This window comes from Lepisosteus platostomus, chromosome 27, assembly GCF_059453375.1.
Source record: "Lepisosteus platostomus isolate fLepPlt1 chromosome 27, fLepPlt1.hap1, whole genome shotgun sequence".
In the NCBI taxonomy this organism is placed as follows: domain Eukaryota; kingdom Metazoa; phylum Chordata; class Actinopteri; order Semionotiformes; family Lepisosteidae; genus Lepisosteus; species Lepisosteus platostomus.
Genome location: NC_142637.1, coordinates 1,877,621 through 1,902,134, shown reverse-complemented (window position 1 = coordinate 1,902,134; position 24,514 = coordinate 1,877,621). Strand labels below are relative to the sequence as shown.

At 49.7% G+C, this 24,514-nt stretch overlaps 1 protein-coding gene across 4 annotated transcripts in view; it reads right to left on the bottom strand.

Moving 5' to 3' along the window:
- Window positions 1–6,072: 6,072 nt before the first annotated feature.
- acsbg2 (acyl-CoA synthetase bubblegum family member 2) overlaps window positions 6,073–24,514 on the bottom strand; it is a 32,954-nt gene continuing 14,512 nt past the window's right edge. For all 4 annotated transcript variants that reach the window (XM_088622223.1, XM_088622221.1, XM_088622222.1 and 1 more), the window contains 12 exons: window positions 21,958–22,226; window positions 21,073–21,161; window positions 20,462–20,582; window positions 20,069–20,149; window positions 19,164–19,313; window positions 18,091–18,267; window positions 16,572–16,753; window positions 15,850–16,083; window positions 15,001–15,218; window positions 14,089–14,228; window positions 10,885–11,131; window positions 6,073–8,604 (listed from right to left, as the gene is read on the bottom strand). In XM_088622223.1, coding sequence (XP_088478349.1) covers window positions 8,486–8,604; window positions 10,885–11,131; window positions 14,089–14,228; window positions 15,001–15,218; window positions 15,850–16,083; window positions 16,572–16,753; window positions 18,091–18,267; window positions 19,164–19,313; window positions 20,069–20,149; window positions 20,462–20,582; window positions 21,073–21,161; window positions 21,958–22,226 — 2,027 coding nt within the window. In that variant the 3' untranslated portion in view covers window positions 6,073–8,485. The remainder of the gene's footprint in view (window positions 8,605–10,884; window positions 11,132–14,088; window positions 14,229–15,000; window positions 15,219–15,849; window positions 16,084–16,571; window positions 16,754–18,090; window positions 18,268–19,163; window positions 19,314–20,068; window positions 20,150–20,461; window positions 20,583–21,072; window positions 21,162–21,957; window positions 22,227–24,514) is intronic.

Genomic DNA, 24,514 nt, shown 5'->3' with positions numbered 1-24,514 from the left:
GCCTTTATTGCTACTGGTTTGTCGGTGCAGCTGATGCAAGTGGAAAATCACTGAGCAGCAGGGAATCATTCTGAGAAGACTTGTGTGTCGAGAACAAAAGCAGAACAAAACTGGAATATGCCTTATATAATACCGCAAGAAATCTCTCAAGGCTCAGAACATTAACACAGACAGCAAACTAAACCTAGTGTGCTCCCACCTGTGTCGCCCTGTTGCTTTAAGGGCGGACGTGAGCACAGGTGCCACCTGTTGGCCCCTTGAGGTCACAACCCCCACGGCTGCTGAACTTTTACACCTTGGAGAGAAATCAACACATCCCTTCTGAAGTCTCTGCTTCCTTTTCCAGGCAGATGTTTTCTTGTGTTTGTTCTTTTGAAGCAATTGAAATGTGGCTGAGCTTACGAGGCCGTGGTGTGTGAAGAGAGCAGGGTGCTGCAGGCGCTGGACGTGGACTGGCCATGATCTTGGTGCAAACCGACTCAGTGAGAAACTATCTGCTGCAACATAAGTTAAATATCTCCCCTGCACTACAGCTCCGCAGGACTTCATGCTGGGTGTGGATCTGGATTGTCTGGCCCACTGTTCAGCCTAGTGGCCGGCATGAATCCTTAAATGGCATGCATGTTCCATTTTATTGGAACTGAGCTAATGCACAGAAAAAAAAACAATGGAGGAGACAGTCTAACCTTGCAAGTCACGTTTTTAATATCCATGCCGTATCTATCTGGCGGTATGTTCATAGCGCCTTCATTTACTAATGCAGCCATCCCTACATCAGGTGCACGACTTTAAACCTTTCCTCTTGACCTTGATTTTGTACTCTCGGGGTGAAGGTCCCGCCTGTGTTCAGGTGTGCAGGTTTGGAACGGACCTGGTTGGCCACTAGTTTCCCACCCCTCTCCACTGATCCTCACGGGTGCGAGCGTCTCTGTGTGTGCTTGTCCTGCCTGTCGGGGACCCGAGCTCCTGCTTGCTCGAGTCGAGCCGGTGTGGAGGAGGAGTGTCGTTGGTGGCCATTGTGGCTCTTCCTATAGAACTGGTCCTGCCTGCGCGTTTCATGGCCTTGGGTTGTGAGATTTGTTTTTCCCAGCCTTTCCTATTTTTTGGCGTCCCCATCTTGCTTTCCCTGACAATCCTCTTTGGAATAAAGTGAAGGCCTCAGCTCTCGGGATATCTCATGCTCACCTGCGCACCGGGTGAGCTCTGCGATCTCGGGTTCGAGTCAGGGTGACGTTACAAGCTGGCGGTGTATTGGGATTGACGTATCAGAACGAGTAAACACTAGATTAATTTATTCCAGTGTATCTTCGGTAGAGTCTGATGTAAAAACACAGTGACAGCTCTACAGGCCTTGGAGACTGAGGTTGTTTTGAATCATGTAACTAGTAACAGCTCCTTGTTACTTCATTGTTGGAGAGTTTCATTGCAGCTCCTGTTTGGAAGCCGATATCTTTAGCTTTCCCCGTTGTCAAAGCAGACTAAGGTATTGATGCCAGTTTGATTGGAAATATTCAGTGCCAGTCCAGAGCACTGCCTTGCTACCCCTGAGTCCCACTGTATTTCACTGGGCTGGAAACTTTAAAGGTTTTGAAGCACACTATCTGTATGATGTTGTTTTTAAAAAGCAGTATGTTTATGGATCTCTGAACCCTTGTCAATGTGTTTGTGTTCCTTGGTGTGGTGTGCAGTATTGCATGCTGGAAGGAAGCTGGTGCCTTTCAGCGAGTCCTTGATCATTTCTCAATGATCATGAAAACACTTGGTCTTCAGCAGATGACAGTGCAGGCCCACTTCTGCCTTTTGGCTGTCTGGTTCTTGAAAGGGGGCTTTTTGCTCGTCTGCAGACTAAAGCTTTGGCGTGGTTGATATGCTGAAGTGGCAGCAGAGCTGCTCCCTGACCTGGTCCCACTCCGACACAAGTGGGAAAACTCCAGAGTCCCTGCTGATGGGATCAGATATCGAGCTTTTCTAAATGGTTTCCAGCCTCTGCGTGCAGCACTGCCCTCTTCAGGAGTCTCACACCTGATTGGGGCTGCCTGCTGGTGTCTTGGGGATCAGAATTCCCCCCCCCCCCAGTAAAGCTCATGCACTGTGAGGCTGTGGGGAAAATAAGAGGCCCTCCTGTCTTGTATTGATACATACTGTACTGACCAGCTGTGTGATCGAGTGCATCTGTGTCTGCTGAGCCACTCGATTTTCTGTGACGGGCTGATTCTCCAGCAGCACTGATCCAAGTATTTGCTTCATCTGACACACAATAGAGGGCGCTATGGTGCAGATCAGAGATTGTGCACATGGCAGAAGTCTGCTGCTCCTGAGCGAAGGACAGAGACGTTCTTGAGTCCTCTGACCTGGACATGACTACAGAAAACAGCTGACCGTTTTTTAAATCCGAGCATTTGGGTCCTTTTTAGCCGTTCAGATGGCAAAGATGCCCTTGGGGACTGGAGTGGGCGAAAGGTTTAGGTGCCTGGAGTGATGTCACCGGAGGTCAGTGCTTCCAGCGGCCATGCAGACGGCACCTCCGCCTGGAGCTGTCCCCTCCGGAGAGCCCCGGAGTCCGGCTTCCTGCTTTCATCTGCAGCCACTCCTCCCACCCGCTCCTGTTTCCCAGATCCATTTCCTGCTTCGATTCTCTGATCTTGCTCCCGCTTAGTGCGTTTAGTAGATCCACTTTTACCACTCGGGCTAAAAAGAGAAAAATAAAATTGTTCCTGAAAGGTCTTCTTGATGCTGACTGAAGAGAGGGTTTTGGACAGCTTGTCCATGATGAGGTTAAGAAAATCATCCTGCGTTTATGCAATATTTCCTTATATACTGTATGTAATCCCTCCCAGTGAAGCCCCTGACTGTGCTAGCCAGTAATCTTTATATTGAAACATTGAGCCCATGCGTATTGCAAGTTCATTCAGTGGGAAAACTGCACCAAATTGCTGTCATGATTATAAGAAAGTAACGTTTAGAAAGCAGTCTAATTGATAGTCTGTTGTTAACTGATCCCAGGCTCTCGTCAGGCTGTTTCTTGAATGAAACCAGGCTACAGGCTTCAGCAACATGGCTGCATACTGGAACACGGCTTGTTCCACACTCCCACCACCCTCAGTGTAAATTAAGTGCCTCCTGGTTTCAGGTTTAATTAAACATCCATGTGGTCTCCACTGGTGTCCTCTGTTTTGCGTTGATTCTGGAGACGTCTGAATTATTCACAACTCCGCGAGGCTTTGAGGAGGTCAACCCTGCCATCAGTTCCCCTCGTCAAATTCTCTTTTAAAGACTAGAATGTTGTTTTAGCCTGTCAGCACAGGACCGATAAAGGGCAGAGGTGGAGTGACCATTGAACACATTTGATTTAGTCTGCCTGTCACAGTGGTGATCATGTAGGTATCGCAGTGGAATATGAAATCATCTTACAATACTTATCTGGCTAATCATGTGCGAGAAGCATAGCTTTAATGACACAGCTCTGACCAGGCAGAACCGAATCAGAAGCCTGGAAATGTCCTGGATAAATTTGTTGCAAGTTGTTCGAATAGGGAAAAAGGTTTAGAGAAACAGTTTGGTGAGGCAGCCTAATTTTTGAAAGCTTTTCTCAGAATGTGTCAGAGGGGGAATATGACACGAGTTTTCTGACCTGGGACCGATTATTATTATTTTTTTTTTCATCCGTGTTGAAGAATCAGGTACAACGCAGCCTGGACACACCTGCAGTTCTTTTTGAGTCTTTTTCCTACCAGGAGAGCTGCAGCGGGGTGTTTTTTTCTACTTCCAGATTTTATTTTATTTTTTACACAAGGAAACGGCTCCCGCAGCCGGGAGGGGGCGGTCCAGTGTTTCTCCACAGCGCCGTGTTGATTCCAGTGCGCTCCGAACAGGAATTCCTGAGCCCGGCTAGCCCAGTCGCTCTCACTGTGAGCTCGAGTGACGCCTCTACCGCTCTGCCAGCAGTCTGCGTTCGTTGATATACCTCTGCACTTTGGCTGTGGTGACTCCAGTACTTATTTATCTAAGCTGTATTTTTAAGAATTTTATACGATATTTACATGCAAATAGTATTAATGGATTTTTATTTTTTTGCCTACCTGTTGATTTTTTTTATTGGCATGTTTTTTGTCAAGATATGAAGAAAAAAAATCTGTCTGTTCGGTGTAGGCATAGTATCGTGTTTCAGAGAATCCTTCAGACAAACCTGCTTCTCTCCAGAGTTCTCTGTTCTGTGTTTTTACAGTTTGACACTATGGGACTTTGTGCAGAATCTGGTCTATGTGTTGTGTGAGGAGGAGACGTGTGGTCACGCAGTGCAGTATGTCAAAAAAAAAATTTTTGTGAGTCATAAGATTTTTGAGTGTTTTTTACTCAAACTTTTTCACAAAAGGCAGCATTGTAAATGTCCGTACTCTGTGAGGTATGGTTACAAAGCCTGAGGCACAAGCTTGTCCCCGTTTCTCAGTTATTTAATGGGATAATTTATCCTAAACCACTAAGAAACCACCATTGGAAATGAGAATGGGGGAGCTTTTCAGTTAAAGTATATTATATATAAGTGTAAAATAAACAAAAAGTAGAAAATCTACTGTGTGTATTTAAAATGGTTACATAAAATACTTTTTAAACATATAGAGTTCTGATTTTTTTTCTCCAGTTTTTTTTTTTAAGTCTCCTTTCCTTGGTTGAGCTGGAAGGAATGTGTTGTCCTGTTTACAGGCCTGTCAGTAAGTGTTTATCTGTCTTTGCGGGGGAGGGGGGCGGGAGTGGGGGGGTTTGGTCTTCAATGCCACAGCGCAGTGACTCCTGTGCAGAGCAGCGAGAGCAGCAGTGTTACAGATGGGCGCCGGGGCCCTGGCAGGGGCAACGACTGGCCAAGTGATTTGGATTTTAACTTGGCATACAATGCCACTGTGTGGCCATATCATGCAAAGTTGAGATGAGGACTTTAATTTTTTTAATCATAATATTAATAAAGTCATTGAGTAATGTTGACTGCTTGTGTGGGCTTCTTTCAATCTAAATATGCAGTAAACAGCCAGTTCTTCAATTGAGTAGTGAGTCTCCTGTTTAAGTGTTGTAACCCTGGTACTGTGCTGTATTCTGACACCTTTCCTCCTAAAGGCAGGTCTTGCAGCCAGATAATCCCAGGTCTGAAGGGCCTCTTTGATTCCACCCGATCTCTGAACTACATCCTGAAATTATTGATTGAGCTGGACTAGTTTAACACCTTTTCCCCATAAGAGACTTGTAAATCATGCTGGACTAACTTCAAACTGGGCAGTGCTGTTGGATTGATTCAGCCACTAAATTAAATCTAATTATTTTAATGGAAACAAATAGTAATAAAGGGCTTTGGAAAGTTGTGCACATTGTAGGAGAGTTTATAGAAGCTGGATGATGGCCAGGATTAAGGCGGCAAGAGATTGTGGCGAGATCTGATATACAGTGTTTCCTCAGTGACGGGATTTATCCAGTATCCAGATGGTGGGGATCTTATTCAGTCCACTGCTTGTGGCAGCGCAGTGAAGGACGGGTCTGGGCTGACAGGGCTAGGGTTAGGTCAGTCTACAGCCCTGCTCCTGGATGGCTTGGATTACAGCCAACCTTTGAGGGGCTGGATTGAATTATAAACGCAGATTTTCCAGGTCTGTTCCTTGATCATTTAAGGCTTGCAATGAAAGCAGCAGAGCTCGTGGCAGCCTAGCCTTGACTAGTCTGGTCTGCCCTGAGCACAGGAACAAACACGAATGTGCACAGCAGAGGTACAACACTAGTTGCAGGGGATCAGGCTTCTGGGTTTCTTTAATGAAATGTAACTCATTTACTTAACTGGACAAAATGATGCCTTTCCTGGTTATAAGGAGGCTGGAGAGTTAAAGAGATCTGTTAAAAAAAAGTGCTGGACAGACTAGAGTTTATACCAGGTAAACAAGATATGTAATTGAACGCAGAACTCCTCTGCTCCCTCTTTTTTCTGGTTGCTCGTTGTGTTTCATAGTGAAGACAGACAGATGCGTTTTGGTAGAATTGAGGGAGACATTTGGACACATGCACACAGCAGAGAAGAAGAGGATGCAGAAACAAAAATACATTTCTCCTGTTTATTTCTAAAGGATGCACAGAGAACACAGCTACACACACAGTTCTGCTTATATGTATTTTGCAAGTGCAAAACATTCCTACACATTTTATTCAACAGACCACAGGTAAAAAAAAAAGCACAAGTTCTTCTCTTTCACATTAAAGCTGCCTTCAAACAGACGTTTTGAGAATCAGGAAGAGCCAGTACAACAGCAGGCCAGCTGTACATCAATATTTTTCCCTCCTGGAGACAGAATTCCTTTGGCTTTGCTATGATCACGAGGTAAAGGACCAACACTAACCAGCAGCTCAGAGTTAGTCCCTTACATCAACCCTGCACAACATTAGTGCTCCTGCATCACTAGTGTCACTGTCAGAAACTACACAACAAAATGGCTTAGCACTTGAAAACGTTTCATAGTAAATGTTTAAATCTCATGACTCCAAGCTGAAATACACATTCCTTTTTGGCTAGTTTTGATTTCACAGCTGGAAACCAAGGACAGGAAGAAAAAAGATGAGCTGGTAAGGAAAGATGAGTAGAAATGTACAAGTCTCACCTTCATGTCTCAATTCATCATACAGAGCAAATATAAAGCTCTTGAAAGAAAAGAAAGGAAGGACAGGAGGAGTGCCTTTTCTGAATAAGCATGCAATTTGTTTTCTACAGCTGAACAGCCCGAGTTAGTCAGATGTCCCTTCACTGTCTCACAGTGCACCTCTGCAAGCAAGCTGCCCCTTGAAACTTGATAATACAATGTTCTTTTACCCATGTCTACAACAGTCGAAAGTTTTTCAGAATATTACATGCTAAACTTTCGTTTTAACATGCTATTTGTAATATTTCATTTTTGCTGTTTTGGCCCCTTTTCAGTAAACTTAATGAATTTTAGAAAATAATTACAGCACTAGCTCAGCACATCTCACAAGAGCAGTAGGGGTAATAAGACAGACTGAAAATCATAAGTTCTCAAAAGCTCTATGCATAATAGATTTAAAACCTGAACAATCTTTTTAAATCCAAATTGAACGTGTCCCTCTCTGGACATGCTTGCAATGTAGCTACATACACAGAAGACACTTCAATATGGACACTCACTTGAGAGCTTCCGACAAATATCTTTCAAATCATCTGAACTTAAAGAGCAGGAAGTAATTAGTTTTCTTCTTGCAAAAGCCAAGCCACTCCATTCCTACCCCTGTTCTGCGATAGCTAGCTCCCAGTTCACTCAGTAGCGAGTTAACAAGATCAGTTTATGTGTAGGCTACAGTAAAGAAATGCAAAGGAGACTGGAGGGCCTGCAGTCAGGACAGTCCTGGTGTAGACTACATGCCCAGCCTGTCAAATCTGCACATAGACACTTCATCAACCACACCTTCAACAGCTGATTTTCATAAAATGCAAACAGCATCATCTACAACACAATACATTTACCTCCTCCGTGAACACTGGGTTCTTCATACAGGTAGGGCTTAGATTCAGGAGTTCAAGGCCCCATGGGGTCTTTTTATTTCAGCACAGCTGTGGGGCAATCTGCTCTTTCAGTGGGGCAGCCATGACATTCAGAAAAGCCCATACTGCACCTTGTACTTCATATGCACCTCATGCCACAGCAGCACGAGAGAGCGAATCGGCTGAAACCTCAAGCACTCAAAGTAAGGAAAGGTAGGAAAATGACCTGTACAAGACAACTGGCATGAAAACTAAATGCTAACATTTGATAGGTGAGTGCTGTGATCACAGTCATGGGACAATTAAGAAAAAAGAAACATTTTTAAACAGTAGTGAAAGCAAGCAAAATAATTATGGCTTCTCAGGTGGCGCAGTACTTCATTGCATGTGGCCAAGAAGAAAACAACCATCCCTGCTGAGACAGTGCGTGGCCACCAACAGGCGAGGCTGCTCTGTGGCTGAAGAGGGACGAAATCTTTGACCGATGGGACTGTTTGGCTTCGAAGTCAAGAATCAACTCTGTATTGCACAACTCCACCTTTGGATAACTAAGACAATAACACCACCTCTGATCTAGTCCGTAAAAAACATGGAAACAAACACATAGAAATAAATTACATGTTTCATCCCAGATTTTCTTGTTTTTCCTTGTATATCCCTATACTACAGCACCTCTCTGAACACGACTTTTCTCCACTACAGTTACACCTTCAGATGAAACACAGCAAATAAAAATTTGTTCCCAATTAATGACCTTAATTAAATTACTGTATAGCAATAATCTCGGCATTTTAATAAATATTTTAAAAATATAATGACAATTTTACAATAGTATTTCATATATGTTTTTACAACAGCCCAAAAAAAAAAGACGCCAGGAAACAGGTTATTGCAGGAGGAAGCTTATGCTGGGATCTGTACAGGGACTGTGTGTGTCAGTCGGGGGAACCAGCAGGCACAGGGGGCCTATTTTGGGGGCAGGGGATTGTCGGGGGTACTTGGGGTAACAATGTCTTTGTAAAAGTTGTCGATCTGGTCCTTGTACATCTTCATGACCACTGGTCTCTTCAGCTTCATGGTAGGGCCTGCAACAACACACCAAGCAGGGAACAGTTAGCCATCTTAACAAAAACCACCCGACAGACTGTTCTCCTGACATTCACTGCCGAAGGAGGCTCCACCCGGGTGAAAGTCCTCGCCTGCCCCGGGTCAGAGCAGCCCAGATCAATCCTGTCCCGGAGCAGAGGCGAGCTCGGAGACAAGGGGGCAGGAGTGCACTGCAAACATTTCCAAACCGCGTGGAATCCGGGCTGCATCCAGCTCAGGCTGCTTGCAGAGTCCCAACATGTCAAGCAGTGGGACACTGCCAAGACGTGTCCAGTGAGCGTGCTTTACTCACTTCCTGGACGGTTCATTCCAGAATGACGGCACAGTGGGATCTCTCTGTGGAAATGTCTTGCTCAAGCAGGAGCTTTAACTCCTTATAGGGCACATGGGCTTGGCAGGGAATTTCAGCAGGGCTGTGCAATAAGTACTCAATGTGCAGAACCTTTGTTTTCAGCTCGTGCAAGCAGGTACGTTCACTGTGACAAAGAGGACCTTCACCACAGAACAGGAACTAGCAATCAGGTAGCGGGGGGGGAGGGTATGATTTTTCTACCCCACACTGTTGACAGTAAATTAAATTGTGGAGCCATAAACACAGGCAGTTTGCACTGAGCAAATCGCAACACTGCACCCTTCTCAAAAACAGCAGGGTTGTTAACCCCCAGGTGGGAAACGGAGGAGTGTTTTCTGTTCAGTGTGTCCTGACCTTGCGCAGGTCTGAGCCTGCATCTCTCAGGAAGGGAAGCAAGTGGAGTGGAGCAGGGCAGTGTGGAGGGACCAGTGGGGCAGGGCAGTGTGGAGCGGGGCAGGGCAGTGTGGAGGGACCAGTGGGGCAGGGCAGTGTGGAGGGACCAGTGGGGCAGGGCAGTGTGGAGGGACCAGTGGGGCAGGGCAGTGTGGAGTGGGGCAGTGGGGCAGGGGGGCAGGGGGGCAGGGGGGCAGGGCAGTGTGGAGCGGGGCAGTGTGGAGTGGGGCAGTGGGGCAGTGGGGCAGGGCAGTGTGGAGCGGGGCAGTGTGGAGCGGGGCAGTAGGGCAGGGGGGCAGGGGGGCAGGGCAGTGTGGAGTGGGGCAGTGGGGCAGGGCAGTGTGGAGTGGGGCAGTAGGGCCGTGTGGAGTGGGGCAGTAGGGCCGTGTGGAGCGGACCAGTGGGGCAGGGCAGTTTGATGCGGGGAAGTGGGGTGGGGCAGTGTGGAGTGGGGCAGTGGGGTAGGGCAGTGGGGCAGTGTGGAGTGGGGCCGTGGGGCAGGGCAGTGTGGAGTGGGGCAGTGGGGCAGTGTGGAGTGGGGCAGTGGGGCAGTGTGGAGTTGGACAGGGCAGTGTGGAGTGGGGCAGTGGGGCAGTGGGGCAGGGCAGTGTGGAGTGGGGCAGTGGGGCAGTGTGGAGTTGGACAGGGCAGTGTGGAGTGGGGCAGTGGGGCAGTGTGGAGTTGGACAGGGCAGTGTGGAGTGGGGCAGTGGGGCAGTGGGGCAGGGCAGTGTGGAGTGGGGCAGTGGGGCAGTGTGGAGTTGGACAGGGCAGTGTGGAGTGGGGCAGTGGGGCAGTGTGGAGTTGGACAGGGCAGTGTGGAGTGGGGCAGTGGGGCAGTGGGGCAGTGGGGCAGGGCAGTGTGGAGTGGGGCAGTGGGGCAGGGCAGTGTGGAGTGGGGCAGTGGGGTAGGGCAGTGTGGAGTTGGACAGGGCAGTGTGGAGTGGGGCAGTGGGGCAGTGTGGAGTGGGGCAGTGTGGAGTGGGGCAGTGGGGCAGTGTGGAGTGGGGCCGTGGGGCAGGGCAGTGTGGAGTGGGGCAGTGGGGCAGTGTGGAGTTGGACAGGGCAGTGTGGAGTGGGGCAGTGGGGCAGTGTGGAGTTGGACAGGGCAGTGTGGAGTGGGGCAGTGGGGCAGTGTGGAGTGGGGCAGTGGGGCAGTGTGGAGTGGGGCAGTGGGGCAGTGTGGAGTGGGGCAGTGGGGCAGTGTGGAGTTGGACAGGGCAGTGTGGAGTGGGGCAGTGGGGCAGTGGGGCAGGGCAGTGTGGAGCGGGGCAGTGTGGAGTTGGACAGGGCAGTGTGGAGTGGGGCAGTGGGGCAGTGTGGAGTTGGACAGGGCAGTGTGGAGTGGGGCAGTGGGGCAGGGCAGTGTGGAGTGGGGCAGGGGGGCAGGGCAGTGTGGAGTGGGGCAGTGGGGCAGTGTGGAGTTGGACAGGGCAGTGTGGAGTGGGGCAGGGGGGCAGGGGGGCAGGGGGGCAGTGTGGAGTGGACCAGTGGGGCAGGGCAGTGTCACTCACCCAGCTCGCCCCCGGGGATGGAGAAGTCCCTCTCCAGCAGAGTCCACTTCTGGATCTTCTGGGCGTTGGAGGTGGCCTGCTCGTTGGCGCGGTTGATGCCCTCCTGGATGGCGGTGTACACCGCCCTGTCTTTGCTCCCCGTGATGTCCGACACCTTGGTGGCCGTGCTGCCCAGCTTCTGGCAGAAGTCCAGGGCCTCGGGGGTGAGCTCGTCCTCGGGGTCCCCAGTGTCGGGGTTCACGTTGCACTGCGAGGGGAGACAGCAGGTGGGGGTCAGAGGTCAGAACATGGCACCAACAGACCACCATTACACAGGGGTGCTCCTGCGCCCCCGGAGAAGCTGCTGCCTTGGTCCTGCAGAGCCCCAGGCTAGCTTTTAAAAACTGTTCACTGGAAATGAAACTGGGGCTGGAAACACCCGGACACAGAAATGACTCAAAGGGATCTTATGCATATTCACTATTTTGCCTGTAATCTCACTAAAATTAACACATTGGCTTCAATAATCGTTCTCAAACCAAGCACGTTAGCAAGTGTCTATTAAGAGGCCATGTCAGGCAGACAGGAAGATCTTTCATTGCAAGTAAGAAAGAGAAAGCACCTTTTAAATAAGGTGTCTGTGCACCTTGTGAATAAATTCTTATTTGATTCTCTAACTTAAAATAACCACTGCCTACTTTATACCATTCCTTACAGCTAGTAACAGAAGAAAGACATTTAGTTAGGTGCTTGTCCTGACAGCCTAGAGCTCACACTGTATGGACAGATGCATGACTGACACCTGTCTATCACGGGGCAGCCTATCAAGCCTGAATTCACAGTGATAGCCAAATATTTAGAGAAAAAAGCATAGATAGTGGAAAAAGACAAAAAAGACAAAAATACTACATTTGGCCACAAGAGGGCAGTGTGGACTTTCAGTTTTCAGAAAAAACAGTTCAGGAATAAGAACTAATGCCGACATCAACAACTATGGTAGGTATTTTCTCAAAACGATTTACATATATAGTAATTTCAGTAACACTGTACTGTATGGAAGCCCGTTTCCGCCAGGGAGTAAAAAAAAAAACACGTTATGGTATCTCAGAATTGCGACTTTATATCTCGTAATTGCGACTTTATATCTCGTAATTGCGACTTTATATCTCGTAATTGCGACTTTATATCTCGTAATTGCGACTTTATATCTCGTAATTGCGACTTTATATCTCGTAATTGCGACTTCATATCTCGTAATTCCGACTTTATATCTCGTAATTGCGACTTCATATCTCGTAATTGCGACTTTATATCTCGTAATTGCGACTTTATATCTCGTAATTGCGACTTCGAAATAGCCCACATTTCATTGTCTGTCCTTTTGTTATTGTAACGGATTCGGGTTCTAGGGCTTGTGCCCTCGCCGCTCCCACCCTAGTTCGTGCCTCACTGTATGGGCTCGAACCCAGGTCTTGCCAGCTGAGCTAAAGCAGACCTTCTTTAAGTAAAAAAGGACATACAATGGAAATATGTAAAAAGTATAAGTTTCAGCTTTTATAATTGTGAATTCCTCTGGATGTGAAGCATCTATCTCTGTATCTTATTTCATATTCTGTCTCCGTTTTTGTAATTCTGGTGTTTAAAATAAAACTTTTTTAAAAAGCCCACCGTGCACTATTCCATCCGGGTACTGTGGAAGCACATATTTCACTGTCTGTCCTTTTGTTGTTGTAACAAATTCGGGTTCTAGGGATTGTGCCCTCACCGCTCCCACCCTACACAAACGGTCTTGCCAGCTGAGCTAAAGATCGTACAACCTGTATGCCGGCCGGTCCGTTACACTGTATTCATGAATCGTACAGGATCATAGGATCTATAAGCCTGAAGACTTGTCTTGTACAGTGCCCTGATAAAAATCACATTAATTACACTCATTTTTATAGAATCCCATTTCCGCCAGTGAGGCTTCCCTAGTACCCGGATGGAATAGTGCACGTGGGCTTCTTAAAGTTTTTATTTAAACACCAGAAATACAAAAACGGAGACAGAATATGAAATAAGATACAGAAATAGATGCTTCACATCCAGAGGAATTCACAATTATAAAAGCTGAAACTTATGATTTTTACATATTTCCATTGTATGTCCTTTTTTACTTTAAGGGCTTCCATAGTACTAGGTGGGTATGTGAGAGAAAATCGGTTAAATCTGTCCAGTTAAACTGGTAACCAGCTGGGAATAAGATCCTGAAGACACACCAACCCTGCAGGACCAGGATTAGACACCCCTGTGCCATACCAGGATACTTCTGAATTGTAAACTCTTAATACATCACTGATTATACTGCTTTGTGCATTTATGAAGTGCATTTATCTGCCTGGGAGACTGTCCTGGGTTTACCCAGTGACTGGTGTTCTTTTACAACAGGAGACCTAGGCCCCACCCACATTCTCAGACTGCTTTCTTTGAAACAGCAGCCTGTATGCACACTTCAAAAGATGCACACTGGTTTATCCTTTCATTGTATTTGTCTCAAGATACTACAGTGGAGTAATGTAGTACAACCTGAATTTACAGTTGCAGAACAGAAACTGGTGTCCATGTGAAGCATCAGTATTCACTAGTTCATACTGAAAGCTCAGGTCCACACGGCTCATTATATACAGTCAAGGAGGTGTTGCATGTCCTCCCCATTCATGTGGGTTTCCACTGGCTGCTCCAGTTCCCTCCCACAGTCCAAGAACATGCTGGAGGGTTAATTAGCCTCTAAAAAAAACTGGCCCTGTATGTGCCTGCGATGGACTGGTGTAGCACTGGTGGCCGTACCCTGCCTTCCGCCTACTGATCGCTGGGATAAGCAGCCCTGCACTGGATAAAACGGTCAGAAAATGGACGGATGAATTTTCATTCTTTCAAGAAGCAAAAGAGATCCCAGATCATTTAAACGAGTGCCGATACCTTTGCCTGTAACTGTCTTATAATGGCCTGTATGACCTCCTATAGCCAGCCTGCCTTTGACAACGGTAATGATGGCCTTTCATCAGGACTGGACAAGCACAGCCCTGCTCTGGTGCCAGCAGCAGTGACAGATGCTAGACCGCACACAGCGCCCTCAGACGACATCTGCTTTATTATCCCTGGTCCACTCCCATCAACACAAAGAAATACCCTCATTTCTCCCCACCTAACACCCTCCCCCCCAGTACTAAAGTAAACATGTAGCACCTTAATCGTGAGGAGCATGGACAGGAACTTCTTCTTGTCCCCGATGAGCATGGCGTTGCTGATGATGGGCACGGTCTCCTTGACAGCATCCTCGATGGGCACGGGGGGGATGTTCTCTCCTCCCGCTGTGATGATGAGCTCTGAAACACCAACATGGCCATGAAGCCCAGCCAGGCCTCAGTGCTACAGGAGAGCTCTCCCTCCCTCGGAGATGAGCAGGGCCTCTACAGCAACCCCACCCAATCCGTTAACTCTCGGCTGTGGTGAGGGTACTCCCTCTTTCAAAATAATATAAAAACATCGCCACACTTAATGTTATTATTAGTTACTGGCTGTTTGTCCCATAAATCTTCAACAACAGACTTTTCAAGGAGTGTGCTACGACAAGTACCTGTTCTCCTCTTTATCTCAAAATCAGTTATATTTTTATCATGTGTCTTTTTTGGATGGATATCCCTGTGTGAAACACAACTAGCGCAGAGAGGGTCATAAAGGTCAGATAACTTCACTCTTACAGCACGGAAATGCATCACTGTGTTCTACATTATGAAACTGCGCAGATCACTATCTGCATTATCACCTCATAATTGCAAAAGTATTTTTTATGGTACAATAAACTTTTACCATATTGTTGTAACTTTACCAAGTGAGATAAATACCTCATTTGAGTCCAGGAATATGAAAACAGAAACGTGCCAAAAAGATGATAAAGGAACGCAAAAAATGATTAGCAAGGAATTGCTCACCTTGCTGCAGGCCAATACTGATCCTGCTGACTACTATGTACTGACGCTCCCAAACTGAGCCGACAGTAAAAACGCTTTCTTTCCAGCTGGTGATGATCTTAGGGTCCTCTAAAGGCGAGAGCCCCGCCCTGGACAGCCGCTGTCCCAGCCTGCCCCACCATCGTACCTTTGATCCTGCCGGTGATGAAGAGGAAGCCGTTCTGGTCGTGCTTGCCCAGGTCCCCCGAGTGCAGCCAGCCCTCGGAGTCCAGCGACTCCTCCGTCTTGTCCTCCATGCCCAGGTAGCCCATGAAGACGTGCCGCCCCCAGAAGCAGATCTCGCCGTTGCCCTCGCTGTCAGGGTTGGAGATCTTCGTCTCGCAGCCGGGGATCACCTTGCCACAGCTGCGGAGGAGAGACCCACAGGACTGAAGGGGGGGGGCGGGGCATGAACACAGGCTGCAGCGCCACCTGGTGACCGGAGGCCAGATTTGTCAGCTAAACCACAAACCAATCAGGTGTGACTCGGGTCCTCCCAGTCCTCCGTCCTTCCCGAACAGCGAGTTAGAAACGTGGTGCACCAACCCCACAGCTCCGGTGCTCTTTCGGGACTCATTGGTCACAAGCTGGACAGCTTACACCAAGGGCTCCAGGCAGACAGTGCAGGACTGTCATCAAAAAGCATGCGATCATGCATATGAATTAACAGTGCCTAGATGCAGGCAAACAGTCCTTGGAACTGGCCTATTTTTGGCAGAAGCACAGCACCCCTGCAGTTCACGTCTGTTTAGAGTTTCGGTGCAGAGCAAGTGTCAGCCGCCACTGCGGGCCCAGGAGTGATGTGGGGAATAAGTGGCAGCTGGTACTCATTGCCTCTTTGACACATGAAGAAACAGCTGCCTTTGGTCCTCCCTGAGAGGCTTGCTCGGCCCCTGTGTTGCCTCGTACCCGCAGCACGCAGACCACAGACACAGGCGCTGCTCAGTCTGCCCCCTGACTCGCAGCCCCGCAGGGGGAACACCGCCGGGCTCCTCACCTCGTGAGCCTGAAGGCGTCGGGCAGGGAGATGGTGTGCGGGCCGGTGCTCTCGCTCATGCCGTACAGCTCGTACACGGGGATGTCCAAGCTGAGGAAGAACTCCAGGGTGTCCTTGGTGATGGGAGCGGCGCCCGTGTAGCACTTGGTACAGCGGTCCAGCCCCAGGGCCTTGCGCACCTTCTTAAACACCAGCTTCTTAGCCAGGCGGTAGTTGAGGGGCGTGGAGGCATGGCTAGCATCAGGGAGGAAGAGGAATCAGTTTAACCTGCCTCACCGCAACCTGGCGAAATAACCCCAGGAGCTGCCGAGTCACACAAGACGAGATGCGTCATCCACTAAAACTCCCCCAGTTCCCCTCCGCTGAGTCACAGAGCAGATACAGCACACAGGGGGGCGTTAGCAGTGACTCACTCCGGGCAAAGCCAAAACTCACGCTCACGGCTCAGCTCGGAGCTGGAGCTTGCAATTTAAAATCGTGGCCGAGTCGGACTTTAAGCTGACTCAGAATTTGAGCAGCCTATAATTTGTCAAACAGGTTGCAGAGATATTGCTGACTTAACATCCAAAAGGAGCACTGGTCGTTTAGGGAAACGGTGTGGATGTTCCCCCCAGTCAAGCCATTTAAAAAAACAAGACGCTGTGCTCGACCGGCTGCAGGTACCTGTGGATACCACACACCCACCCGCACACACACCCCCACACACACACCGCCTCGCTCACCCGTGCATCTTGTGCAGGTTGGTCTGCAGCCCCACGTCCTTGGCCCAGGCTGCCACCTTCCTGCGCACAGCGGAGGACTTGGCCCCCACGGACTTCATCTTCTCCTGCATCTTCTCCCACACCCGCGGGACGCCCATGAACGCCGTGGGCCGCACCTCCCGCAGCGTGTTGGCCAGCGAGCCCTGAGGAGGACAGCCACGCGGCCGAGAGGAGGTGAGTGTGGGGGGCTTCGGACCCCAGACTCCCAGCCTCCCAATCGCCTATGGCCCGTCTGGGCACTCTGAAGCCCCCAGAGCCTATGATCTCCGTCAGGGCTCGGCAAGGAGATTTCCAGTGACACATCTCCCCAAGAGCCAAACAGGAAAGACAGTTCTCTTCTCCATGGCTGGATTGCTCAGTTCCACAAAAGCCTTTGAGGTGGCGAGAGAAAAGTCCCCTTATACAATGTCTGGCGACAACGTTTGCTGAAACTTTAGATGCTACAGCGTGTATAGTGTCAACATGCAGCAGTCTAGGTGGTCGTTCATAGTCAGTTGCGAATACACCTGTTGTAATTAAACTTTATTAAAGGACAAATGCAAATCTGCAGTTTAAAATTGCAGTTTAACGCATAACGATCTTAAAAAAATTAGCTCGGCTGTTTAGTTGTAGGTGGTATTTTAAATCACCTGTTTTAATAGGATCCTAAAAGGCAACAAATTGCCTGTTTGTAGCAGACAGACAACAAGCTTGTGCTTTATGACACTGAGCTGGGATCTTTAAATGGTATCAGCAGTGGTACTGGACTGCAGGACGAACAGAGGGTCTGTTCAGATACCCAGTGCATTTAGAAAATTAATTCAATTGGGCGTTATATGGCTTTTAAGGCGGTCGACAATGAGCTGCATGACAGATGAGCCACTCCAAAGGGAAACTTCCTGATCTGGCCAGCTGTTTTAAGAGCCTCAGGGAGCACTGGATACAGAAAACTGGGGAAGTTGTATCACATCCTCTCGGTGATGCACACTGAAAAGAAGGATAAGAGAGCTGACGTCTGAGTCTATTTTCAGAGCGTGCCCTGGGAAGCCCGTCTGATATTTTAATTTTTTTTTCAGATTTATTAGCGAACAGTAAAATGATTTTCATTCACTTCAGGAATTAGGGACGAGCAGTGGCATCTGTTATCCTGTTATCTCACAAAAAAGCTAGAACTGCGCCAGAGCACGTCATTCTCCGATTTCGATTATGCAACATAAAAACGTCAGATTTGAACTACCCCACCTCAAGCGCAAAAGATCTTTTGTGAACGGCAACTGTGAGGTTCTAGGGAATCTGACCTGTCTATCAATGAGATTCTGAGAAAACAACACAGAAGTAGTACCACTCCTTGTCACAGTGTAGTCAAAAACCAAAACTGCCAGAAGAGAACAAAAGGGAGAGAGAGACTGTGATAAGGGGGAGAGGGAAGTTCATTGCAGATGTGTTCAGTCTTTTTCCAGCTGTGAAATGCAGGCCCCAGCTGGGAACAGCGCTTCCTCACCTTCAGGGCATCAGGCTGGGCGAAGTAGGTGGCCCCCCCGACCCTCATGGTCAGCCAGATGTCGATCATCTGCGCCGCGATGTGGCTGAGCGGCAGGTAGCTGACCACCACCTCCTGGCTCACGCGGGCGTCGGTCAGCCGCACGGTCCTGGCGGTGGCCAAGGCAGTCCAGGTCAGCTGCCGGGGAGAGAGGCCAGGTTACCGGCCAAGCGAAACCCAGACACATGCACAGCTCTCTCAGAGCCGAGCAGAGTAATAACAGGAAAGCACGGACTACAGCAGCCCTTCTCGTTCCTATAATGTTAGCAATAATGTTAGCAGCCAAAGAGTACACGCTCAAGTCAAAGGGAAAAATGCAGCCTTACCACAGTCTGACCAATATCTAGGACAGTGTCCTGTACTTTCATGGCCTCTGTCTGCCACTAGTCTTGGGTTATTGAGTGCTCCTAAGCAGGATACTCTAGTTCTAATCTCACATGGCTCCTATACCAAGTGTATCAAGGACAGACCTATAAAGACAGTCCCTAACTTTTGTAAGTGTTTGGCTCTGGAAAATGTTTCACAAATCCCATTTTTTGAAAGTGATATTTCACTCTTGCGCCTTATGGTGCTCATTATTTTACACTTTAATGGCAGTAGTTTCCTGTCATATCCTACGCACTGCACAGCTGACATTAGCACACTTAGCAATATAATAAATATGTTCTATTCTGCAATAAAAGTGGAACAAATACATCATCCATAAACCCTGCAGAAATTAAAGTTATTTAAGGGAGGAGTATTTAAAGATGCACTTAGCTGACATACAAAGTTACCAGTGTTGTATATATTTGTATTGTATAATTTGTGGTGGTTATATTTATGTGGGTTGAGTAGCCAGGAGAGCCTGTATCTCATTGGGAGAAACACTCAATCAGAAGAAAAAGAGCGCTCGCTAGCTCGTGCATACTGAGCAGGCAACCCATCGTACTGGTGAACAGTGGAGGCCAGTAACACCAGCACAGCCCCCCGCCAACAGCGCCCGCTGGAGCTGGAGCAGGAGCGGGCAGCGCCTGGGCGCGGGGCCGACTCACATTGTCGTGGCTCAGCATGACTCCCTTGGGCTGGCCTGTGGTCCCCGAGGTGTAGATCAGAGTGCAGCACTGGTTGGCCTTCTGGGAGCTGATGACCTCCTCCAGCTCGGAGTCGGGGACGTCCTTCCCCAGCTCCATGAACTCGGCCCACTGTCGGCGCAAGAGCCACACACAACAGGGGTTAGCGCTCCGGAGACAGAACACTGCTGCACCCCAGTCGTTGACAAACGGGTGCAGGCTTCTGCTTCTTGTAAAGTTGTGTGATAAAACAAACTGTGAGGTTCACTTGTCTCCTAAACACAATAAACAATTACATCAGCTCAGACATCAATAAACAATTACATCAGCTCATGAAGAGTCAGAATGAGATCCTGAAGACAAACCAACTCTGCAGGCCCAGGATTAGATACCCCTGTGTCATACCAAGAGTTTACTTCTGAAATGTAAACTCTTTAATACATCGCTGATTATACTGTTGTGAGTGTTTATGAAGAAGTGCCATTATCTGGCTGGGAGACTGTCTTGGGTTCTTGGTTTTGTCTGTCTGACACACTGTAGTCACACGACCTGTGGCACTACCACTTCTAACAGAGTCCATTCGCATTGAATGCACAGCTGGAAAAAAAAGTATACTACCCCTAGAGGAAATCTCTAAATTTATTTCTGCATTCTAATTTTAGTCGGGTTATTTATAAATGTTGTTGTGACAATATGGCATGCAGGATTTTGCCAAAGTCCTTGTGAACAGTTCTCAGCCCACAGACCTGGAGCATAAATATTGTTCACCACAACCCCAGGCCTGTGCAGGAAATTAAAAGTTAAGACTGTTCTGCACTGTTCATGATTTATAGACCCCAAGCAGCAACGAACCATCGAGGTTTTCACAAAGGTAAGGAAAAACTTACCGTGTATAGGTTTGGTCTCTTCTCTTTCAGTGCATCTTTGTACTGGACTATGGCTTTCAAATGTGGGAGCTTGTCTTGAATCTACAAGAGAGACGAGGGAACATCTATGACACCACGAGCTAGCTGGGCTAAACAGTGTAATTGGAGCTACAGCAGAGTCACTGGTGCTGCCAGCTGAAATAAAGGACAACACAAGCTCTTCCTCCTCCTGTTGGGACACGACTACACTGCGCTGCTGAGCCTCAGACAGAAAACGCTCCCCTAGATCCAGGGCGACACGCCTTGTGTGAGAGCCACTCTCTCTTTTTAACATCGCACATGTGGCATTGATCCCCGATTGGCGCGATACGCCTGCGGACTCGGGACACACCAGGTCGCGGGGCAGGGGATTACCTGCAGGATCTTCTGGAGCTGCTTGTGGTTTTCAACCACCAGGATGTTGGCTTTGCTGTTCTCCACCACGTACTGGCAGGCCTCGGGCGAGTTGGTGGTGTAGATGCCCACAGCAAACCCCCTGCAAAATGACAGGAGAGACACTGGCGGTTACCGCAGGTAGAGAAGGAGCCGGACCGGGGAGCAGGGGGAATCCTTGCACCGCAAGGCCAAACTCCTGAGAGCAGGAGGCTCTCCTCTGCACACCTGGGGATGTGTGGAACAGGAAGCTGACCCATCTCGAATCCAATTTCCCAGAGCAGCTTCAAGAACCTTCTGTGCAAGATTCCTGGGTCAATCAGCAAGCGAACACGCAGCACAGATCAAATCCTCTCTCACTCACGACTTCTCTGGTGCACGTTTGAAGACGTCTCGTCTGCATGCTGCACCAGGCAGCGAGATTCTAGATCAGAACTGCTCCAGTGAGCCTTCCCACACTCACCACTGGGGCTTCCACACTACGGCCGCTGTCCTTGCCTTTGCGTACCTGGACAGTTATTTTAGAGCCTTCGGACACAACAGTGCCAGGGAAACGAAAACGAAATCCCCGCGAGGACGGGGTGATAACTCACCCTGCCAAGATCGCGCCGATGTCGGATATGAACCACTCCGCGGAGTTGAATCCCAGGATTCCCACTCCATGGTAACGCTCCAGCCCCAGCTGCAAAAAAGATGATGCAACTCAGCTCAAGAATAAAGCTCAAGAGTAACAGGAAATACTGGATTTTCCCTAATCCCCAGAAAACCATGCTCAGTGCTCAGTCACAATCAGTCACAAGTGCATCTGCTCAATGGTAAAGGTCCGGGAAAAACACATCGATCTGATCTGACTCTCAGCACCAGGGGGCTGTTTTTCTTCAAGCATTTTCAAAAACGAGGTGTTAAAGGTCACCAAATCCTTGTGGATTGGCCACTGCAGGGTTAAGCATGCAAAGGAGGCACATGAACTTTTTTTCTACCCTTAATAGATTGGCTCCCCTATTCCTCTTTCTTCTACTCCCCTTCCTTTATTCCCTTTATATTATTGTAGACCTTGCTTATTCTAGCTTATTCTGTTATAGTGTGATTCACACAGTATGTTATTATGTATTTTGATGACCATGTCCCTTGTGTAGTTTTAGCCTATGTTTTGTGTATTAAAACAGTAAATGCCCAATTCTCGGTCTGGTCACTCTACTGTTCCTAGTGATCAGAACCGGACACACAAAGCTGGGCATTCGATAGCAGCGCAGTGAGGACCTCAGGGCTGCTCCTCACAGGTCTTGTTTAGCAGCACAGGTCCCCAGGAAGAAGTTGAAAATAACACAATTAAGACATCACAGGAGCGATTTCAGCCTCCTGCACAGGTCTGGCGCTGCTGGTAACTGCAGCGGATGTGCAAAGCCTGCTGCCCTCCAGACCCAGACCAGTCCGCCCAGAAACCACGCTCTTAAGGCTGGCCTGCAGTGGCAGCTTACCTTCAAAAAGCTCTTGGCTGCCGTTTTGCACTTCTCGTAGTACTCCTTGAACGTCAGCGTGGTCCAGCGGTCTGCTTCCTTCCACCCCAGGGCGGTCTGGTCCCCGTAATTCCTCACCGCGTCGCGGAACATCTGGTCGACGGTGACGGGCGGCTCGGCCGCCGGGCCGGACTCGGCCGTCCGCAGACTCACCAGCCCGTCCCTCTGCGACGTCCACAGCTGCAGCTTGGAGGAGCTCAGGTCCAGGGAGTCGGGGCGCCGGACGTCCCCTGCAGGCGAGAGGCTCTGGGGTCAGGACCCCCGCAGGCAGACGGACGGACACGCACACGCCAGCAGACGTGCAGCTGGGGTCCCGACGCCCCAGGTTGTGAACACAGGTGTCCTCCGCCACAGATTAAGTCAATTTCCAAATGTCCCTGTCCCCGTCTCTCTGGGTATGGCAACAACAACAAAATCACTTCTAGCCTGAACCTGTATCCGGTTGCTCTTTGCTTCACCGATTCCAGAGAGGAGACGAGGCAAACTTGTACACTGTCGAATCTCGACAACTGAAACTGCACAATGCACATTACACACTGTAGCCAAAGGTTTTTAAATTTACTTTCAGCGCACACTCACAACGCCACTGTAGTAAGGACGTGGATGCTACTGTACGTCCAATTATTTTTATTCAGTCATTCTGCACCCATCTACTATTAATAAGCTTTTGGTTTTTTTTTTTAAAAGGTGTTCAACTTTGAATCATCTTTTTTTCTGCAATGTTACTGAAACACAAACGTATGCGTCTTTCTTTAATTCAGGGATTCAAACATAAGCAAGAAGGACTATTTCAACTCTATTACCTTTATAAATAAACCTTTTCCTGATGAAAATGATGTTTAAACCGTTTCCTTATCGCGCAAGATCTGTTGCGGTGACCACTGGGATATCTGTGGGGGGCACGAAGACAGTATGACATCCAGGACCGGCGTAGTAAAGCCTGATCCGGGTGTGAGAGCACACAGTCCCAGATCATCTCCCTGATCCCGCTCACAGGGCTCTCGGGACACATCCTGGAGGCCGGAAAGGTTTAGCTTCCGGAGCTGAATGGCTCTTTGTTCCGGTCGGGAGAGCCGAGCTGGCAAGACGGGCGGACTGGCAGCTCAGAGTGAACTGCCGGCCCCAGCGCCCGCGGAGTCGACGCACCACGCGGCGGAGCTCCGACAAGGGCCTTTTCATTGCCCCCCGTCCGCGTCAGTGATGCGAGAGGCCAGGGGGACGGCGCGACCACACTCTCGCCACGAGCCGCGCGGCGGGGCCCCCCGCGGGTCACAGCCTGGCGGGGCGCCAGCGCGAGAGCTGCCCCGCCCCTTCCCCCTTCCCCATTCCACAGAGAGCTACCCCGCCCCCTTCCCCATTCCACAGAGAGCTACCCCGCCCCCTTCCCCCTCCCACAGAGAGCTACCCCGCCCCCTTCCCCCTCCCACAGAGAGCTACCCCGCCCCCTTCCCCATTCCACAGAGAGCTACCCCGCCCCCTTCCCCATTCCACAGAGAGCTACCCCGCCCCCTTCCCCCTCCCACAGAGAGCTGCCCCGCCCCCTTCCCCCTCCCACAGAGAGCTGCCCCGCCCCCTTCCCCTCCCACAGAGAGCTGCCCCGCCCCCTTCCCCCTCCCACAGAGAGCTGCCCCGCCCCCTTCCCCCTCCCACAGAGAGCTGCCCCGCCCCCTTCCCCCTCCCACAGAGAGCTGCCCCGCCCCCTTCCCCTCCCACAGAGAGCTACCCCGCCCCCTTCCCCTCCCACAGAGAGCTACCCCGCCCCCTTCCCCTCCCACAGAGAGCTGCCCCGCCCCCTTCCCCCTCCCACAGAGAGCTACCCCGCCCCCTTCCCCTCCCACAGAGAGCTGCCCCGCCCCCTTCCCCCTCCCACAGAGAGCTACCCCGTCCCCTTCCCCTCCCACAGAGAGCTACCCCGCCCCTTCCCCTCCCACAGAGAGTTGCCCCGCCCCTTCCCCCTCCCACAGAGAGTTACCCCGCCCCTTTCCCCTCCCACACAGAGCTACCCCGCCCCTTCCCCCTCCCACAGAGAGCCGGCGTGAAATTCCCCCGCGGGCTTTTCACACCAGACACAGAGTTCAACCCCTCAGACAGCGGCGTGCAGGATTCTCAGGGTCTCGCCATGCAAAAGTGGCCAACCCATTTTATCAGCTCACCTGCTGGACTTGTATGTCAAAGCTCTGAGGGAAGAGACCATATACAGCAGACTTCATACTCCGTGGGCCACTGCTTCCTCTGGGCCCAGCACGCTGTGTTTTCGTTAGCAGTGTCAGATTTGTATTAACGAGCCGACTGCACTTGTATAGTGGCGCAGACCAAGCAGAGAAGTGGGAAACTGCTTCACCAGTTGAACTGCGGGGGGCTGGGCAGATTTTGCAAGCCCACAGTGGAATTTAGCCAAGATATTGAGGTTCACACCCCTACCCTTCCAAAGAGTGCCACAGGACCTTGTATGATCATTTGCGCTGGACTTTATCATCTTACCCATAATAAGGAACATCCCACTACAGTGTTCCCAGTC